The sequence below is a fragment of the Rhincodon typus genome, chromosome 21 (assembly GCF_021869965.1).
Source record: "Rhincodon typus isolate 14 chromosome 21, sRhiTyp1.1, whole genome shotgun sequence".
In the NCBI taxonomy this organism is placed as follows: domain Eukaryota; kingdom Metazoa; phylum Chordata; class Chondrichthyes; order Orectolobiformes; family Rhincodontidae; genus Rhincodon; species Rhincodon typus.
In genome coordinates, this window is record NC_063352.1 from 35,247,291 (window position 1) to 35,264,608 (window position 17,318).

The following is a 17,318-nucleotide window of genomic DNA, read 5'->3' on the forward strand; positions in this document are numbered from 1 at the left end:
TTGGTTTCAAAGTGTTTATTCTTTTAAAATAAAATCAGCCTTCACCTGCAGCTTTTCATAGGATTTCTCAATATGTTTTGCCGAATTCTGAAAGGACAGGGGAATTGGACTGGAAATTATGTCCTGCTCTCAAATCCAATAGTGTGCTGAGTCTCCTTTCTGTCTGTTCATTCTGTTCCACTCCTGGTGATTTTCTTTGAGAAGCATTGACAAGTACACAGAGAGAGAGTTTTGTGAGAAAAGATTATGCTGTTTATCGTCTCTTTAAATCTGTCTCCACACATCATCAATTCAGAAATTGAGCTCCTAAGTATATTTATTGTAATGGAAAGGACATTCTCTCACCTGTGACAAGGTGGTCACAAGTTGCACAACTAAGTTCAAAGCCGCTGTTGCCCAGGTTTGGAAATGATTTCTGTTGAACTGTCATTGACAGCCATCATCTTGAGAGAGGGAGAAAAGGAGGGGAAGAAACGAAATCTGGCTTTGGGAGGGAAAAAAAGATATAAACTATCTTGAGCCTACAGGTGCAATATGATGAAATTCCACGCTCTATTGAATGGTTAGTAGTTTGACTGACATCCATGGGTAGGTTATCTTGGATTGTTACTTGTGTATAACATTTATAATGCTACTGTGGTGAAGATGCACATCAGTCAAAAACAATATTCAGCACAGTTTTAATTTAGTCACTTTTGGGACAAAGTTTAGGCCTCACTTAATTATTAAATATACACAATCCCATTCACTGCTATAAATTCCCACGTGATTGATAATCCTATTGCTCTACCCTGTGCCTCAGTCTTTTACGTGTAGAGCTTTTTGAATTCTGAAAAGTTTTCAGTTTTTTCTCCAGTTCCCTTCTCTGTGCCAGAATCCCTCCAAGTGTATGCAGGGTTTGTAAAACACAGGGGTCCTCAAATGAAACATCTGGAGCAGTGCAGATTTCTGTCAGATATTCAGACTTGTTTGAAGTTTGTGCTTTCATCTGAAAAAAGAAAGGAATACTTTTAAGGAAGAGTTTGCATTTACACCCACAGGATGATCACTTTTACTGTTGTTACTCAGCAGCTCAGTTGCACCCAGCAAATTTCAGCAGACTTATTGATAAATAATCAAGGGAATCAGTGCAGATGGGAATTTTTTTTTCTAATGACATAAAAATACTTAATTTTACACATGCATCCATCCATGAGAAGTCTGGAAATGACTGATTCACAAGTGCATACTAATGCATTTCAGTTGTCCAAGGAGACACTTACTTCGAGCTTCATCTCAATCTGTTGGGGGTTTGTAACAACTGTTTGTAAATGGTAATGATATATTCATGGACTAATAGTTATGAACTAATAATCAGGAGCTATGTTTAAATCCCACTGTGACAAGTGGGGAATTGAAGTTCAAATCTGGACTAAAGTCTTAGTAATAAGGATATCAATCATCATGTAATGTGGCACTGCCACTCTGCTAAATGGGATAGATTCAGATCAGATTGGACAACTTTAAACTGGGCATCACTGAGGTGCTGTATGTCTTTAGCAGCAGTAGGAATATATTCAACCACAATCTGCAATCTCATAGCCTGAAATATTCCTTACTATGGTATTACCAAGCCTAGTTCAATGAGCGTACAACATGCCAGGGAAGCACCATGCATACCCAAAAATGAGGTGACAATCTGGTGAAACTACAACTCAAAACTGTATTCATGTGGGAGTAACAAGTTATAGATAGAGCTAAGTACTCCAACAGATCAGGTCAAAGAAAGGTCTGTGGGCTTGTTATATCCAATCATGACAAGTAGTGGATCAAAACAAAAAACATGCCATGGGAGGAGGCTCAACAAAAATCTCCATTCTTAAAGATGTGGAAGCCTAGCCTGTTAATACAAAAGACAAAGCACTTGCAATCACTTCAACATAAAGTATTGAGAGGATGATGCTTCTTGGCCTTCTCCTGAGATTTTCAGCATCATGGGTGCCAGACTTCAACTAATTTGATTCACTCCAGGTGTTAACAAGAAATAGCCGAAGACACATATACTACAAAGGCTACTGACCATGACAACATCCAAGCTGTAGTGACATGTCCTTCAGAACTACCTTCACCCCTCGCCAAAGTGTACTAGTGTGCCCTCAACACTCTCATACATAAAACAACATGGAAAATTGCATGCCCTTTCACCTAAAAGCAGCCAAATACAATTATCACATCATCAGTAAACATACTGTCAATCATCAGCAAAATAACGGAAAGTGGCATTGACAGTGTTATCTAACTTAAACAGCAATAAGCTCAGTTTGGACTTCTCAACTCCAAATCTCACTACAGCTTTGGTCTAAATAAGCACAAAAAAAATGACTAAATTCTAGATATGAAGTGATTGAGACTAGTTTTAACAGTAAGGAAGTGGTTGAGTACAGAATCAAGAAAGCCTAGTAAAACTGAAGTCAATAGAAAGCTAGAAGAAAACACTATATTGTAGTGCAGTGTTTTCTAAACCTTTTCTTGGTATGACCTCATTAGACTCCATTTTAGTGCCTTAGACATTTTGTGTCCTGGGAAGTGGGGGAAGAGGGCTGGGCCTCCTCAAGCCAGTGTCACTAATATTGTGTAGAGCTGGATGAACACAGCAGGCCAAGCAGCATCAGAGGAGCAGAAAGGCTGACGTTTCGGGCCTAGATCCTTCTTCAGAAATACAATGCCTCAGGTACTGAAGCAGTTGCTATTCTTATGCAGTAAGGCCTGGACAACAGGTAGGCTTATGCCAATAAATGAAAAGCGATATTCATGTTGCAGAGGTACAAAGAGAATCTCATCATTTTTCTTTGATATTAAATGGTATTAAGATTACTAAGTCACCCAACATCAAGATCCAGTGGATCACTACTGACCAGAGATTAACTGGACCAGACACAAAGTGACACAGAATTCCCAATCTTTGTTCTGCTCCTCTAGCCACTATATTTGGACTGATGCTACTTAGTAAGATAAGGGCCCATGGTGTTAGAGGCAAGGTGCTAGCATGGATAGAAGATTGGCTGTCTGGCAGAAGGCAGAGAGTGGGGATAAAAGGGTCTTTCTCAGGATGATAACTGGTGACAAGTGATGTTCCACAAGGATCAGTGTTGGGACCACAAATTTTCACTTTATACATTAATAATCTAGATGAAGGAACTGAGGGCATACTGGCTCAGTTTGCAAATAATACAAAGATAGTTAGAGGGATTGGTAGTATTGAGGAGGCGGGGAAGCTGCAGAAGGGTTTGGACAAATTAGGAGAGTGGGCAAAGAAGTGGCAGATGGAATACAATGTGGGAAAGTGTGAGGTCATGCACTTTGGTAAGAATAGAGGCATGGACTATTTTCTAAATGGGGAGAAAATTCAGAAAGCTGAAGTGCAAAGAGACTTGGGTCCTCAAGTCCAGGATCCTCTCAAGGTAACTTGCAGGTTAAGTTGGTAGTTAGGAAGGCAAATGAAATGTTGGCATTTATTTTGAGAGGACTTGAATATAAAAGCAGGGATGTACTTCTGAGGCCCTATAGGCTCTGGTCAGGCCACATTTGGAGTATTGTGTGCAGTTTTGGGCCCCATATCTCAGGAAGGACGTACTGGCCCTGGAGCAGGTTCAGAGGAGGTTCACGTGAATAGTCCCAGGAATGAAAAGTTTAACAAATGAGGAATGTCTGAGGACTCTGGGTCTATACTTGGAGTTTAGAAGGATGGTGGGGGGGGGGATCTAATTGGAATTTACAGAATACTGAATGGCCTGGACAGAGTGGATGTTGGGAAGATGTTTCCATTGATAGGAGAGGCTAGGACCCAAGGGCACAGACTTAGAATAAAGAAAAACCTTTTAGAACGGAGATAAGGAGAAACTTCTTTAGCCAGAGAGTGGTGAATCTATGGAACTCACTTCCTTAGAAGGCTCTGGAGGCCAGGTCATTGAGTATATTTAAGACAGAGATAGACAGGTCCCCGATTGTCAAGACGATCAAAGATTACGGGGAGAAAGCAGGAGAATGGGGTTGAGAAACTTATCAGCCATGACTGAATGGTGGAGCAGACTCAATGGGCTGAATGTCCTAATTTCTGCTCCTATGTCTTATGATCTTATACACCTGATGCTCAACAGCCTTTCCATCATCTCCAAGATTCAAATCAGGTGTGTGAAGTGGAGTTTCTCTAAAGGATCCAGTGAAATGTTTTCAAATTGTTTCACCTCAAGTCCAGAAACAAGGCCATCCCAACCTTTGTCATAGAGTTATATAGCATGGAAACAGACACTTCTGACAAACCAGTCCATGCCGACCATAATCCCAATCTAAACTAGTCCCACCTGCCAACACTTGGCACATATCCCTCTAAACATATTTTATTCATGTACTTATCTAAATGTCTTTTGAATGTTGTAACTCTACTTGCATCCACCACTTCCTCTGGAAGTTCATTCCACACACGAGCCACTTGCGTTAAAAAAATTCACTCTCAAGTCTTTTATAAATCTTTCTCCTCTCACTTTAAAAATATGCCCCTTAGTCTTGAAATCCCCTATCCTAGGGAAAAGACACCTGCCATTCACCTTATCTATACTCTTTATGATTTTACAAACCTATATAAGGTCACCTCTCAACCTCCTATGCTCCATTGAAAAAAAATCCCAGCCTACCCAGCCTCTCCTTACAACTCAAACTACTGGCAACGTTCTAGTAAATCCCTTCTGAACCTTCTCCAGCTTAATAATACCCTTCCTAGAACAAGGCATTGAATTGCAATATGTAAATGATGCTTGTAAATGTGCACACTCCGTGTTCAAACTCCAAACCATTATTGATGCATTAGTGGAGGCCAATGAAAGAACAGGCCTTGGGTTAAACACATCAGAATCTTTTCTGGGTGGGAGTTGGAAAATGCACCATACCTTTACTGTTTTCAGTCTTCTCATCAGGAAATGTAGACAAAAGGCCAAAGGAACAATTCCAAGAAATCCAATGAAGTACAACCATTCCTGGGCTTCAGTCTCACTTTCAAAGCAAACGTTGTTCATAGGGTATGGCAGGCAGTACTGAGATTTAGGTTTCAAGCTAATGCCCAATATATCTTTTAGCAAAAAATCCATCATAAATCTTTATGAATGCAAATGGATGTCAACTGGGGACAATAAATTAAACAGATGACACATGTATGATTGAATAACTGTGACATGTTCAGGAGAAGGATAAAGTTAGCTGAAAAGCTTTTGGCTCCCATTGCCTGGTTGCTGGGTAGGGAGGATATGACATCACAAAAGAGCATTTTGTTTGCTATGATCACGGCAATATCACACTGAACGTACTTGCCTTTGGTGAATATTGCGAGATTGATTCCGAATGTGAGGGGATTTGGTATTCAGACACTGAATAAACTAGACCTATCTTCCATGGAATTTTAAAAATGACATGATATAACTGAAAGATGTAAAAGTTTTAAGGGGCTTGAAAGTGTAAATGCTGATGTTCCCTCTGTCTTAGAATAAGAGGTTATCTATTTAGGACTGAGTGATTGTGAATCTTTGGAATTCTCTATCCTAGGAAGTTGGGGTTTCTCAGTTGTTGAATATTTTCACAAGAGTTGATAGATTGTTGGGTACTAAGGGATACAAGGAGTATGTTTGAATAAAGACCTTTGTACACTGTGGCTTACCATACACATGATCTCTCATATCATGAAATGTCACGGATGTAAATAAAGTTTTAGGACAGTAGCTAATTTATACTCCACATGAACAGGAGGTCAGAAGTGTACAGCTTGGATTCAGCATATTTTCACAACAGAGAGCAAGTAGCTGCGAAAAACAACAGTGACTTAATTCTGAGATAACAAGGTGTAGAGCAGATGAACACAGCAGGCCAAGCAGCAGGAAAGCTGACGTTTCGGGCCTAGACCCTTCTTCAGAAATGGCTTAATTCTGAACCCTTATACAGGAAATTGGCAACTGTGTAAGTCATAACAACTATGAATATTCCAGCACATAGTCCTGAAGAAATGAAATTATATTTGAGACTGAGTTGCAAATTCTTCCAGTCTTAGAGGCAGAATTATGCAATTGCCACAGAGTTGAGCAAGAAACCTGTAAAAGTACAAGAGTAGCAACTCTGTTATCAGTATTAGAGGAAGCTTGGCACCCTAGATCTCAGCAGAGAACCAAACCAAACTTACAGTTTTTGAGGCCTCAAAGACCCAATTTAAACACTCTGCTCATGTTATTTATAAATGCTATGTGTTTAACACTAGACGTCAGGAAGACAAGAAGAATACTGACTGTAATGTGACTGCAAGGAAATGTCTAGTTGAATCTTATGAGTTAGGGCAACTGAAGGATGATTGCATCAGAGATAAGATTGTCTTAGAAAGAAGTGATTCTGCTTTGTGCGTATGTCTACTGAGAGAAGAGAAACCTATTACCAAGGAAACTGTTGATGTGTAGAATCTCTGAAGTGTTTACTCATCGACTGAAGTGTATTGATGGGAGAACTGATGAAATTATGTACTATGTTGAGAGACAATCCCAATCTTCCAAGCACAAGACAACTGAAAGGAAGGATGATTGGAGGAAAGGACAACATAAAAATCCAGGTTTGAGTACTGGATTTAAATACAAGGAGGACAACACAAGAAAGAAAAGAAAGTATGTTTAGCACAGGGAAAGCAGACTGTAATTGCAACATGTTGAATCACTTTACATGCAAGGATTTTGCGAGAAAAAAGAAAATTAAACTGATAAAAGATAGTTGCTGGAGAATTATCAGCTGTTGATTCTGACAAATTACTCTACATCCTAGAAAAAAGTTAGTGTTGTATTGTCACAAGGCGAAAAAATCTGACAGTATTGAAATGATGATTCCAGAAGCGCATGAAGTTAATCAAATTAAACTGTGCTTGCGCAACATCACAAACTTCACAGACTTTTGTGAATTTTCTCAAGATGATAACCTGGAAATTAAGTTGTAAAAGGCAATGTTTAGACTCCATGATGCAGAGGAAGAGCAAACTAAGTTAGTGTCCAATAAAATGGAAATGAAGATGAACTTTAATTCTACATAATGGGTACCAAGCAAAATTCTTGAATTTCAATAGATAAAAACTGTTACAGATAGGGAGAGAGGTTCATTTAATTATTTTACATTTGTCCTTTTCTGTTCGTAAGTGGAGGAATTTAAAACAAAATTGTATTTACTTTTCCTTTTGAAATAGGCTACAGTGTATTTACCCCCCATCCCAAGACCTCTGTTGGTGCTTCTTAATTTTCCACTTGTCCCACAATATACACTGTAGAATTTAAAAGAAGGGTAGGTTTCTTATACGTTAAGTCCCAGGCTATGGATGAAGCTCTGAATAGGCCTCTTTACCCTCACTGGAACAGATTACCTTGTTAAAACTAATTACTATTACATAGAAACAGAAAATAGGAACAGTAATGTGCTATTCAGCCCTTTGAGCCTTCTTCACCATTCAATTTGATCATGGCTGACCATACAACTCAATACTGTGTCCTCGGTTTCTTCCCATAGCCTTTGATCTGTTTAGACCTAAGACATATATCGAAGTGTCTCTTGAAAACATTCAATGTTTTGGCATGAACTGCACTCTGGTGCACAGAATGCCACAGTTTCACAACCTTCTGAGCGAAGAAATTTTCCTCAGCTCAGTCCTAAATGGCCCACTGCATATCTTTAGACAGTGATGCCTGGTTCTGGAAGTTCAGACTGCTGAGAATTAGATCAGCTGATGTTAATAACTACCAGTGAGACTTTAGAATGCCTGAAAGAGCATTTCAATTGCCATGGCATTCCTAAAATGATAAGCAATAACAAGCCTCAATCCATGAGTTAAGACATTTAATAATTGCTCGGAAAATTCAGCACTACACATCCTCTCCACACTACACCCAGTCAGAATGGAACAGCTAAGGCAGAAGTTAAAATTGTCAAAGGGTCATCAAAAAATATATTGGATTCAGCATAACTGTGTACAAGGGGTATTCTTAGAGGGAGAAATAAACCTACTGAAGCACAAAGTAGTCCAGATCAGCAACTAATGTCATGCTGCGTGCCCCTTACAGCAGCATGACTGAAGCCAGCAGCAGCAACAGTGCATGACAAGATCAAAGTAAAATGACAGGAAGCTAAATTCCACTTTGATAAAGGTGACAAATCAGTGCCAATGTTAGAAAATCATCAGAATATAAACATTCAACACATTCAACAGAAGTCAGTCCCCTTGGCAATTTGAGACTTGAGACAGAAGTCGTCATCTTAACTTTATATTGTGAAAGCCAATGACCCCCAGATCTATCATTGCAACTACATATGGAAACATAGCTTTTCTAGTTGTATCTCTTCATATGAAACAACTGATGAAGGAGATTTGATTTGTCAATTGAACAAGGTACTAAACACCATCAGTTCCAGGGGTCAACATTTCTCCAAAACAAATTATACACAAAGTGTTCGGACATATCATACCTCTATATCAGACAGGACTTTAATCAGCCCCTAGAGGACCCAGAGGTATACACTACCACTATGCCATAAGACCCTCATTCCCAAAAATGCAATGGATTTACAGCACCAATTATCACAGCTGCCACTGTAGCAATGTTCCCTAGAAAAGTAATGACACACCAATAACCGCTGACACCACACAAATGGCCAAAAACAACAATTAAAATACATGAATGATTTAAAGATTTATGTCCAATACAGGTACAGGGACAGGCAAAATTGGGGCTGACTAGAAAGGCCAAAGATTTCCCCCCCCGCACGACAATTTTCTTTATGGATTACGTTCATAACTTGCAAAAGATCTACTCATGCTTTCCTTTCTTATATTCTTATTGTGCATGCAATTTTTTTTAAATGAAAGATTAGATTGTTTGAATGAATATCTTTTGCAGCTTATGATGCATCATATTCATGTGACCTATATATCAATATATAAATATTTTAGACAATATACACACCACATGGAACAGAACGATTGAGACTGAAGAAGTGAAGGTAAATCAGCCATGATCTAATTGAAACGCGGTTCGGGTTTCAAGGGCTTCCAATTTCTGAAAATGTGTGACACAACCACATTTTACCTTGACATCACATCGACCGTTATGTCAGGTGATGTCTCCACGCATGACGCCTCGGTCGTGGCTCCCAGAATGCTTGTCGTGCAGAAAGTGGACAGGGATCTCCATGGGAACGGGGCCTAACGACAAAGAGAGAGATATGAAACTACACATCTCCAGTACTGAGTAGAGAAGTTAGAAAAAATCGAGCCGACAAGAACAGTGAGCTGGTCTGGGGAAGAGTAGCGACAAACGTGGATCGATTCCGCGTTCAGCTACCGGGCGATGCTCGGCGCTTGGGAATCGGGGAAGGCCCGTGAACGGGACCAAAGCTAGGGGGTATTGGATACAGTGGAAATATAGTATTTTGTTGTGTTTCATGACCGAGGAAGACCGGGCCCCATCTAGACTATAGATTCCACCAGCATCATGTCATTCAGAGACCTGAGGAGTAAGGATAATTTTCATGTCTGAGAATTTAGGCTGTGGGTAGACGTAGCGTTGGTTTTACACAGGTTCGGGTTCAGTAGGTCTGCTGTTTACCCCTGGAAGATCATCATCTTTGTATATTATTTATATTCAGAAACAGCCTCGATCTTTTAAACTGTAGAATAGACAGAGCTACGGAGACAAAAATTATCTTTGATTATATAGTTTCTCCTATACTATTTGCCCTGGGCTGAATTTTGTAGTTTATAGTGAGAATAAGATTTACTTTGCATTATCTCCAAGATCATTTCTTACACCATCCTCTGTTTTGTAAAAGCAGGCTGAGGAGCACAATAATTTGCCATTAGTTCCATATTGTGTGGATGCAGCAATTATTAGTACTTTCTCAGGCTTGTCAATATTAATCCTCAAAACATTATTTAAGAAGAAAACCTCAGGAATCAGTGTACAAATGTAGTTTGATACTGCAAGAATAGAGTATCCTCCTGAGAAGTGCAATAATGGGAAAGTTTCAGAAATTAGCACCTCCAAGCTGCTAATTGACTAATTTATGTATAAACACCGATGACCTATTGTATTTCAGACTTCACCGAGATGATGAGGGCTCTGGGCTATCCCCGTTTGATCTCTATGGAAAACTTTCGGATTCCGAATTTTGCTTTGGTATCAGAGATTCTCATTTGGCTTGTTAAAAGGTTTGTGATCTTACAAGTGTATAAAACACATCATATCTAATTAAATAAAACCAAAAGAACTGCGAATGCTGTAAATGAGGAACAAAAATAAAGTTGCTGGAAAAGCTCAGTAGGTCTGGCAGCATCTGTGAAGGAGAAAACAGAGTTAACGTTTCGGGTCTGGAGACCCTTCCTCACGGTTTAGCTTTCTTTTGAAAAGTACACTGAATACCTTAGTTATTCAATATGTGTGGAATGAATTATGAAGGTTTTGGTATCAAATCCACTTTGGTGTCTGCACCGCTAACCAAGGCTGTATAGTTTATTAGCAGTACTGTCTGTTTGGAAAATTCACCATTTTTCTCTCAAACAGCATCAACATCTTCTGAAATATCTGGATGTTCATCTTGTTTGATCATTTTATGCTATGTGCAAATTGGCTACAGCATTTGTCTACATAAGAACATGAATACATATTAAAATGACTGCATTTGTGGCCAATGGCACTGCGAGATGAAAAACCACGTGCAGCTGCAAAATCACAACATCAATGCATGAATGTATTTCTGTGGTTGGTATAGTAGGCCATTGCAGAGAGGGACTCATCTAGAATATTCCCAGTGATTTTGCTTGTATTAATGGAGTGTTTAGATTGAAAATTTTGCACCAACTCTTTACTTTTATGATAAGACTGTTTAAGACATAATAAATGAGAAATCTTAGCAAACCTTATGGCACAAGTATGTTACTGTAACACTCTCATCCTTCAGCTGATGTGCAGTTGTTCATTACGTCTTTTCATTACAATTCTAACTAATCCTGAAATGTAGAGTACGATATAGAAAAAAGGGAGTGCAGATAATTCCGATCTTTGGTCTGTTGAGATTTAAAATAAGTAGTTTGTTCTTGCTGGAAAGCATGAGATTTGGATTCTGCTGCACTACATTTGTTATAGTTGACAGAGTATACCATCACCTTCCATTTTAACTGTGTTTTGGGGATATCCTTAAAAGTTTTAAGTTCATTTAAAAGGGAGAGAGGTTGTGAAAATAGTACACTGGAAAGTAACTTATCTTACTTGGATCTTGTTTTATCAGATATGAGCCCCAGACAGATATCCCAACAGATGTAGATACAGAACAGGACCGAGTTTTCTTCATCAAAGCTGTAGCACAATTCATGGTAAGCAGCAAATAGCTCTTCCTCAGCCTGGTGTGTGAAAACTGTAGGACAGCATGAATCTGGGATGAACTCCAGAAACCTGCAGTATGTTTTGTGAATATATTTGCTTTGTATTGCAGGCAACTAAAGCTCACATTAAGCTCAATACTAAGAAGCTATACCAGGCTGATGGATATGCGGTGAAAGAGTTGCTGAAGATTACTACCGTTCTCTATAATGCTATGAAAACAAAGCGAATGGACACAAGTGAGGATACAGAAGAAGACAGTTCAAAATTCAAATTTGACTTGGGGTCGAAGGTGAGTAATGCAAATTAATTCCTCATTCAGGACAATATTAGCACAAATGTTTGTTGTTTGAGCAGTACTATACAAGAGAACCTAAGGGCAAATTCAGCAATGCCCCTCTGCCACCGAAACCGATTCTCACTAGACCATCCCTCAGGACCAGGGCTATTGTTTTCTAGCCCCATCTCTGACTCATTACCCTTTCCAGTGAAATTCTGCTCCACAGGAGCTTTGCCTTTTTGAATTTGCACTGTATTTTGACTGAGAGTATGTTTAACAATCTAGCTTTACTGTTCCATCAAAGTGTTGCCGCAAGGTCAAATTAGCAGTTCAACACCCAACCATACTGGGAACTTAAGTGAAACTTTCATTTTGGCCTACAGCAGTGAGATATTTTAATCCTGACCATGTGGTAAATGTGTGTTATACACCTGTTACAAACCCAATGATTTGCTCCTGGACACTACAAAATATATAAATAAACCCTAACAGTGCATGGTTGGGGAATTTTGGTGCTAACATAGAGTCTGTCTTCATGATGTAAACTGCCCTTAATAATATTTGAAGAGAGATGTATTGTAGCTTATATTTTGCATCTTCTCACCTATTCCAGATATCAGATTTGAAAACTGCCAGACAACTAGCCTCTGAGATTACCTCCAAAGGAGCAACAGTATTTGATTTGTTGGGAAAAGAAGTAGGCCTGAGGGTGAGTCAGCAGGTTTCTGATCAACTAGCAACTGACAACCGGAAGATAACAATATCCCCGAATAAAAGATAAATTGTTTTACTGTGTTCAGTATAAATTTGTGACACTAGTTCAAAAATGTCAAAAAACTTGCTGCAGTTTGTGTGACCATGATAGAGAGGACTTGCTTCTGAACTTTTGAATATCAAGTCACTGGTGAACTGACAATTCAAAACCGCAACAAAACGCTGTGGATTCTGAAAATCAAAATAAAACAGAAAAATTGGAACCCTCAGCAAGCTAGGCACTATCTCTGGAGAGGGAAACAGAGTTAACATTTTAGGTTAGTGCTTACTGGCTCACTTCAGAGAATTACATAGAAATTACAGTGAGGCAAAGGGTATCAACCAACTGGCCTAATTCTGGAATTTATGCTTGTCAGGAACCTCCTCCCACTATTTACTTATCTCACCTTTTTGACATAATCATTTCTCTGTAATCCAGTTGTCTGACTTCCCTTAAAATGTTTCTCTGCTACGTAGTTACTTTAAATGGAGCTGAGGTACATGCTAGTGGGACAGAACTCCCAACATATGAGTTTGACCCAGCTAGCAGCAGTTGAGAACTGAAGACGATAGTTTTGCTAAAACCTATGAGCTGGCTGACACAGTAACAGGGGCTGGATTTTCACCTCCCATTGTAAGTGCACGTTGTGTAGTGAAATATTGAATTTTTAAAAAATATATTATTGTCTGCTTCTTTGACCCTACAAAACTTGTATATTGTCAGCATGGTTCCAATGGTCTTCAAGCTTCCTGAAGATTTGCTCTCCCATAATGGTGGCAGAGGCCTCAGAGTTCACTTCCATCTGTAATGCCTTTCTGTTTACCAATAACTCCATCGTGATCAAGGCCACTTTTCTCGCTTTTACACTTGTCAGACATAACTGTCCCTGTCACCTCAGGACCATCACCGAATGGTACACAGACACTGTACTGTTTGATTTGTTAGGCAGGCTTTGTGTATTTTTTGTTGTATGATTTATATTCTGTACCTTCCTCCTCTAGCAAGTATGCTTGAACTTATGCCTCAAATAGCCTTTTGTTTGGCACCTGAAGCATTTAACTTCCCTAAATCTACATAGGTCTGTGAGGTGGCTTCACCCACATCCGAAACACACTGCTTATTTGGGGTCTACCTGAGGCTGTTGGTTTAATATTCTAAATGTTCCTGCTCTTCCAGTTCCCACATTCATTTAAAAACCGAAAGAACTGCAGATGCTGTAAATCAGGAACAAAAACAAAGTTGCTGGAAAAGCTCAGCAGGTCTGGCAGCATCTGTGAAGGTAAAAACAGAGTTAATGTTTCGGGTCCGGTGACCCTTCCTCAGAACTGATAGTGGCTGGGAAAAAGTCAGTTTATACGTGGGTGGGGTAGGGAGTAAATGATAGGATATAGCCCAAAAGGAGAGAAAGACAGTTGGGCAGACAAAGGAGTTGCTAACGATCAGACTGGGAGGGTGAATAGTTGTTAATGGGCACTGTTAGTGACCAACAGGGGGTGTGTAATGGCAGGCTATGTGGTAACAAGGCCTGGTGTGTGGGGTAGGGGGCTGGGACATGGGAGAGTTTGGGCCCTAAAATTATTGAACTCAATATTGAGTCTGGAGGGCTGTAGGGTCCCCAAGCGGAAAATGAGGTATTGTTCCTCCAGCTTGCGTTGGGCTTCGCTGGAACACTGCAGCAAGAGATGTTGGCCAGGGAGCAGGGTGGTGTGTCAAAGTGTGTTAAAATCCACAAACAGGACTGCCTGGGCAGACCCATTGTTTCAGCCTGCTCGTGCCCCACAGAACTCATCTCTTCCTGCCTTGACTGAGTCTTCTTCCCCCGGTCCAATCCCTGCCTACGTATATCCTTGATTCCTCTGACGCCTTACATCGGTTTCAAAACTTCCAGTTTACCGGTTCCAGCCACCTGCTCTTTACCATGGACGTGCAATCCCTTTACATGTCCATTCCCCACCAGGAGGGTCTTAGGGCTCTCCGCTTCTTCCTGGAGCAAAGACCTGAACCATCCCCACCCACCAGCACCCTCCTCCGCTTGGCTGAGTTTGTCCTCCCCCTCAACAACTTCTCTTTCAATTCCTGTCATTTCTTCAGTTAAAAGGGGTTGCCATGGGTACCCCCTTGGTTCCTAGTTATGCCTGTCTCTTCATGGGGTATGTGGAACATTCCTTGTTCCAGTCCTGCTCCGGCCCCCACCCACAACTCTTTTTCCGATACATCGATGATATCATCGGTGCTGCTTCTCTCTCTCGTCTGGAATTGGAAACTTCATTAATTTCGCCTCCAATTTCCACCCTGCCATCATGCTCACCTGGTCTACCTCTGACTCCTGTCTTCCATTCCCTCCCACAACAGCGATGGGGTTCCACTTATCCTCACCTACCATCCTACCAGCATCTACATCCAGAAGATCATCAGATGCCATTTCCGCCACCCCCAGCAAGAAGCCACCACCAGACACTTATTCCCCTCCCTTCCCTTGTCCGCCTTGTCCCTCCGGGACACCCTTGTCTACACTTCCTTCACCCCCAACACCTCCCTACAGCCCTACGGCACCTTCCGCTGTAACTGGCGAAGATGCAACACCTGTCCATTTACCTCCTCCCTCCCCAGTATCCAAGGGCCCAAACATACCTTCCAGGTGAAGCAACACTTCACCTGCACTTCCCAGAATCTAATCTACTGCATTCGCTGCTCACGATGTTGTCTCCTCTACACCGGGGAAACGAAGACTAGACTTGGCAACCGCTTCACAGAACATCTACGTTCTGCTCGCAAAAAAGACCCTGAACTACCTGTTGCCTGCCACTTTAACGCACACCCTGCTCCCTGGCCAACATCTCTATCTCTGGCTTGCTGCAGTGTTCCAGCGAAGCCTAATGCAAGCTGGAGGAACACCTCATTTTCCCTACAGCCCTCCAGACTCAATATTGAGTTCAATAATTTTAGGGCCTAAACTCTCCCATGTCCCAGCCCCCTACCCCACACACCAGGCCTTGTTACCACATAGCCTGCCATTACTCTACGTGTTTTTAGTCACTAACAGTGCCCATTAACAACTATTCACCCTCCAGCCTGATCGTTAGCAATTCCTTTGTCTGTCCTACTGTCTTTCTCTCCTTTTGGGCTCTGTCCTATCGTTTACTCCCTACTCCAGCCACCTCCCTGTTTTCTGCATATAAACTGACATTTTCCCAGCCACTATCAGTTCTGAGGAATGGTCACCGGGCCTGAAACATTAACTCTGTTTTTACCTTCTCAGATGCTGCCAGACCTGCTGAGCTTTTCCAGCAACTTTGTTTTTGTCCCTCATTCATTTCCTTGCTTTTACCAGTGTCTTCACTCCGAGTGCCACTGCTGCTTGTGGTTTCCCATCCTAACTGGTGAATTATGGACCTCCTGTGTTCTCTTTCCATGCTGTCCGTGACTAAAGCAATCTCTAGCGATCTTTTTTATATGAATTTTTGATTTTACTGAAAGCTATTTTATGGCTTCATCATTAGTGCAACGTACTAAGCAATCTCTTGGCATCACATTTAACACAGACTTAAAGCCGCAATGCTCTGCAATCTCCTTGAGCCTCACCAATGAAGGCTGCAATGGTCTCCCCTAGGGCCCTCTTGGTCAAATTAAACTTGTAACACTATAAAATTACTGGGACCTTGGGGTGGTAGTTCCGTCTGAGTGACTCTATGATCTCTGCAAATGTTTTTGTAACAAGGGAATTCAGGGAAGTTAAGCTTCAAATTGGATTGTATGTTTGTGTCCCACATACAGCTAACAAAATGACTATGCATTTCTCTTCGCCCTCAATTTCATTGTCACAGATAAGGTTTTAAGCATTCTACATACAGGGTGTCCCTGATTGACAAAGGTCCAACTTACGAACGTGATACCATACAGGGGTTTGTTAATATTAATTTTAAAGATCTGACATGTGAATGTTTTGCTTACTTGTGAATGGCTATTTTATATTGTTCTGCGTTGTGTTCCGACTTCCATACAAATTGACTTCTGAATGGACCCAAGAATAGAATCTGTTTGCAACCCAGGATCTGCCTGTATTGTATCCATATTTCGAGAGCCAGGTTGAGGAGGAACAGCTCTAATTTTTCTGAAGAGAGGCATTTGATTATTCTTTTCTTTGACAACGACTTATTCTGCAACTTTGGTATTCTAACTTTTTTCTTGCAATCTGAGTTGCTGGCCTTTACCTCCTCGTCAATGTAATCACTTAAAAGCTTAGCTTTGCTGGTTATCTTGCAAAACATGATTTAATACAACCATAAATCTAATTTACCGAGTACATCACACAGTTTATGCATGCCATGCTCCCCATTCAACGGCTGGGCAAGTCCCCACATGCCTGTGCGCACCCTGTCCTTGATTGGACTGGCAGGTCACATGACTCCTCCCTCTGTGTTCACCTCTGAAAGAAGCCAACTACTATAAAATGTAAAAACAAAATCCTGTCAGAATCTACTGTCCATGTTTTGTATGCAATTTGAAACAGTTGACATACCGATTTTTTTTCTTAAAAGAGTCTGCTTTTGAAAGTTGAGAAATAAATCACTTCACCTGCTGGTTTCCATTGATTAATAGACAGTCTGCTTTGGAAATGAAGTGGGGTATCAGTTTTGCCAGTTTCAGACAATGTTGTTATAAGTATTTATGATGACAGCTGTAGCCATTATGAATGCTTAGCTGGGCTTTAAATGATCTACAGTTAATCCTCTGTAACTGCACATGCATGAATCACAAATTTGCCTATCTGTGTCAAAAAATAAGTAACAACAAAAATGAACATCTGTGGGCAAAAATTGCATAGGCACGATTTTAAAACTACTTTTAAGTGAGCTCCACACTCATGAAT

General features: G+C 40.6%; 1 protein-coding gene and 1 long non-coding RNA gene across 3 annotated transcripts in view; one reads left to right on the plus strand and one right to left on the minus strand.

Moving 5' to 3' along the window:
- On the minus strand, positions 1 to 9,297 carry LOC125485652. Its single transcript, XR_007264365.1, has 2 exons — positions 9,003 to 9,297; positions 1 to 988 (listed from the first exon to the last, which is right to left on the minus strand). It is a non-coding gene; the product is annotated as an uncharacterized LOC125485652 (long non-coding RNA).
- Positions 9,164 to 17,318, plus strand: part of cluap1 (clusterin associated protein 1) — a 24,403-nt gene continuing 16,248 nt past the window's right edge. Inside the window, exons 1-5 of one of the 2 annotated variants that reach the window (XM_020520481.2) lie at positions 9,164 to 9,552; positions 10,135 to 10,246; positions 11,323 to 11,407; positions 11,527 to 11,706; positions 12,308 to 12,403. In XM_020520481.2, the coding sequence (XP_020376070.1) occupies positions 9,531 to 9,552; positions 10,135 to 10,246; positions 11,323 to 11,407; positions 11,527 to 11,706; positions 12,308 to 12,403 (495 nt within the window). In that variant the 5' untranslated portion in view covers positions 9,164 to 9,530. The remainder of the gene's footprint in view (positions 9,553 to 10,134; positions 10,247 to 11,322; positions 11,408 to 11,526; positions 11,707 to 12,307; positions 12,404 to 17,318) is intronic. The other variant, XM_048609404.1, reaches the window with a different exon arrangement.